We start from the raw sequence: 3,339 nt of genomic DNA on the forward strand, positions 1-3,339 counted from the left end.
ATGCAACCACTTTTGGGAATTCTCTTTTACTGGTTTTTATCATAGTTTTTTTGCATATAAATTTGCATAAACTAGCAGCCCAATAGCTTCTTTTTTTTGTATAGAAAATTACCCATAGCTTTTCTATGTAGAAATTTGCATTGTACAAAACAAAAGCTCAATGATGGTTACTTTTGATAAATTTTTTGTATAGAACACTTGAATGATGAAAATTTTTATTCTTGAAAGAAATTTTTTTTGCATAAAATGCTTATTGCAATAGTTTATATTGGCTGTAAAAGCTTCCTAATGTAAAAAAGGCAATATTGTTGAATTGATGATTAATATCTTGAATTTAAGGTTACATATTTTATATCCCAAGGAAATACAATAAAACAAGACAAAAATACAATATTAGGCTTAACATAGTGAAAAGAACGAAACTAAAGTTACATCTTCCTCAAAATAAGAACACAAATATTAGCCTAAACTTGGTAATATATAAAATGCAAATACTTAAGATTTACTATATATTTCCCATAAATGTTCAATAAGATCCGACTGAAGTTGAAAATGAATTCCTCGATCTCGAATGTGATGATGGCGTTGAATGAAGTTTGCGAATTCATTTGTATGCTCATGAGACATAGGCTCTTCAGTTATTTCATCGCTTTGTTCATAAACAAAGTCTTCTACTCGAAGATAAGTATGTCGCTCATCATATTATGCAAAATAATGCATGCCGTCATAATCTCCTTAAGTGTTTGTCGATCATAAAATCGTGTCGGTCCACGTACAATAGCAAATCGAGCTTGAAGCACTCCAAAAGCTCGTTCTACATCTTTTCTTGTTGATTCTTGAGTTGGTGCAAAATGTTTATTTTTACGGCCATGTGGAGCATGAATTGTTTTGACAAACGTCGACCATGAAGGATATATACCATCGGCAAGATAGTAGCCCATCGAATAGTCATTTCCATTTATTGAGTAGTTGACCTTTGGAGCATGTCCTTCGGCAAGCTCTCTAAAAACAGAAGAGTGTTCTAGGACATTAATATCATTATGGGAGCCTGGTAATCCAAAAAATGCATGCCATATCCAGAGGTCATATGACGCTACAGCCTCTAAAATTATAGTTGGCTCGTGAATATGACCACAATACATTCCTTTCCAAGCACTTGGACAATTTTTCCATTTCCAATGCATGCAATCAATACTTCCTAACATCCTAGAAAACCCGCGACTATCTCCAACTGCGCACAATCTAGCTATATCGTTCTCATTTGGGGATCTTAAGTATTCATGGGAGAATATGCCAATGATTGCCTTAACGAATTTTTTCAAACACTTGGTTGCTATATTTTCTGCAATCCGCAAGTATTCATCTACAAAATCTCCAGAGACTCCATAAGCTAATATTCTCATTGCAGCAGTTATTTTTTGAAGCGAGGAATGACCCAGTCTTTTAGCAGCATCTCTTCTTTGGACGAAATATGGTTCATATGCTTCGACTTCGGCTTGAATACGCAAGAAAAGATGACGTTGCATTCGAAACCTCCTGCGGAATAAATTCGGTGGATACGTCGGGGACTCAGAAAAATAATCTTGAAAGAGGCATTGATGGCCTTTAAGCGAATTTCTTCGAATGAATGCACGTCGGGGAATAGACCTACGATGCGATGTTGAGCCTCTTTCATTACCCAAGCATTCTTCTTCAATAGCAAGAGCTAAAATTATCTCCTCCTCCTCCTCCTCAGATGACGTAGAGTCAAATATCTCAAAGTCGGGATCCATAGGAACTCTATAGAAAGAAGAAAAATAAAAAGTTTGTAAAGAAAGAAATGAAAGTGTTTGTAAAATTTTGTAAAATAATGTTATTATTTATAGGTGAAGTTTTGAGAAAATCAAAAGAATATTCTTAGTATATACTGAAGAATATTCTAAGAATATTCTTTCACAATAATCAAAGAAGAATATCCATCGAATATACCAAAAAATATCTTCAAAATATTATATATATATATATCAAAGAAGAATATCCATAGAATATACCAAAAAATATATTCACAATATTATATTATATTTAAATATTTCCAATGAAAACTCCCAAAATATATTTTGAGAATAATAAAATTTCTTATTTGTAATTTTTTTAGAATAATTGATATTTTAGTTTATCTTATAAATTTGGATAAATTTAAATTATAATATAATTATGTGATATTACATATGGGTAGATATTGTAAACATTAAAATATATAAAGATATTATTGATAGTTATAGAAAATATTTTAAATGAATAAAAAATGTTTGAAAATATAATATTTAAATGATATAGAGAAAAAAAATAGAGAATTTGATGTATGGTCAAATGTAAAACTTAGAGGTAAAATAGAAAAAGGTGTGTTTTGGGAAGGTATTTTAAAAGATGAAGTAGAGCACCGGATGGGAGTGCTCTAAGAACAATTGTTTTGGGGACTCAATGATATATATGGTGAGGGACATAGTTTAACAAATATCGAATCTATACCTTCTTATAGATTGAATAATGGTTCCCTATTGGGTTGACTTTTGGAACTAAAAAGGTTATGAGTACTCACGTCGCAAACTTGTTGGGACACAACCTTCACTAGTAAAGTCAATAGTACACTAGGAACAAGATATAGTTAAAAGGGTAAAATGGTAAGTTTATTCCCTTTTCATTATGAACCATTAATAGAGGATTAACGTTGTATGTAATGATTATATCAATGGACACTTTATTCTTTAATAAAGTACTCCGTAAATATATGTTTATAATTATCAAGAGTTCAATCTCATATTTATAGTGGAGTAATCATGAAATTATAAATATGATTATTTAATCAAAGAGCTTTGATTAATAATCGAATATTTATTGGAGCTTGATATTATAGGTCCATAGATTCCTAGGGTGGCTCGATCAACACCATATACATGTAAGATATGATACAAAGGTAAAAGTGTAATTTGGAAATTTAGAAGAATTTAATTCATCTGGTCAAATATACAATTATATGATAATTGAAGTTGAGTAATTAATTTGGAATTAATTATAATTTTTTTGAAAATATGTTGATCAATTTAAATATATATAAATAAATTAATTTTTGAAATTAAAAATTAATTATTTTATTTGAGATGGAGAAAATAAAATTGGTAAGTCAAAAAAGTTTTTTATTTATTGAATTTTTAAAAGAAGATGACAATGGTGATCATCAATTTGAATTTAAAATTTAAATATTGAGATGTGGTTGTGATCTTTTCCTTAAAAAGATAATACCATATTTTGTGGTAGGGTTGATTTTAATTAAATAAATCAATAAAAGAAAAATGCAATATC

At 29.6% G+C, this 3,339-nt stretch overlaps 1 protein-coding gene across 1 annotated transcript; it reads right to left on the reverse strand.

Annotated features, from left to right (window-relative positions):
- Positions 1 to 671: 671 nt before the first annotated feature.
- Positions 672 to 1,772, reverse strand: LOC133832707 (uncharacterized). The gene has a single exon (XM_062263018.1). The coding sequence runs from the start codon at positions 1,770 to 1,772 to the stop codon at positions 672 to 674; it is 1,101 nt and encodes a 366-aa protein (XP_062119002.1).
- Positions 1,773 to 3,339: the final 1,567 nt, after the last annotated feature.

This window comes from Humulus lupulus, chromosome 4 (genome assembly GCF_963169125.1).
Source record: "Humulus lupulus chromosome 4, drHumLupu1.1, whole genome shotgun sequence".
Taxonomy (NCBI): domain Eukaryota; kingdom Viridiplantae; phylum Streptophyta; class Magnoliopsida; order Rosales; family Cannabaceae; genus Humulus; species Humulus lupulus.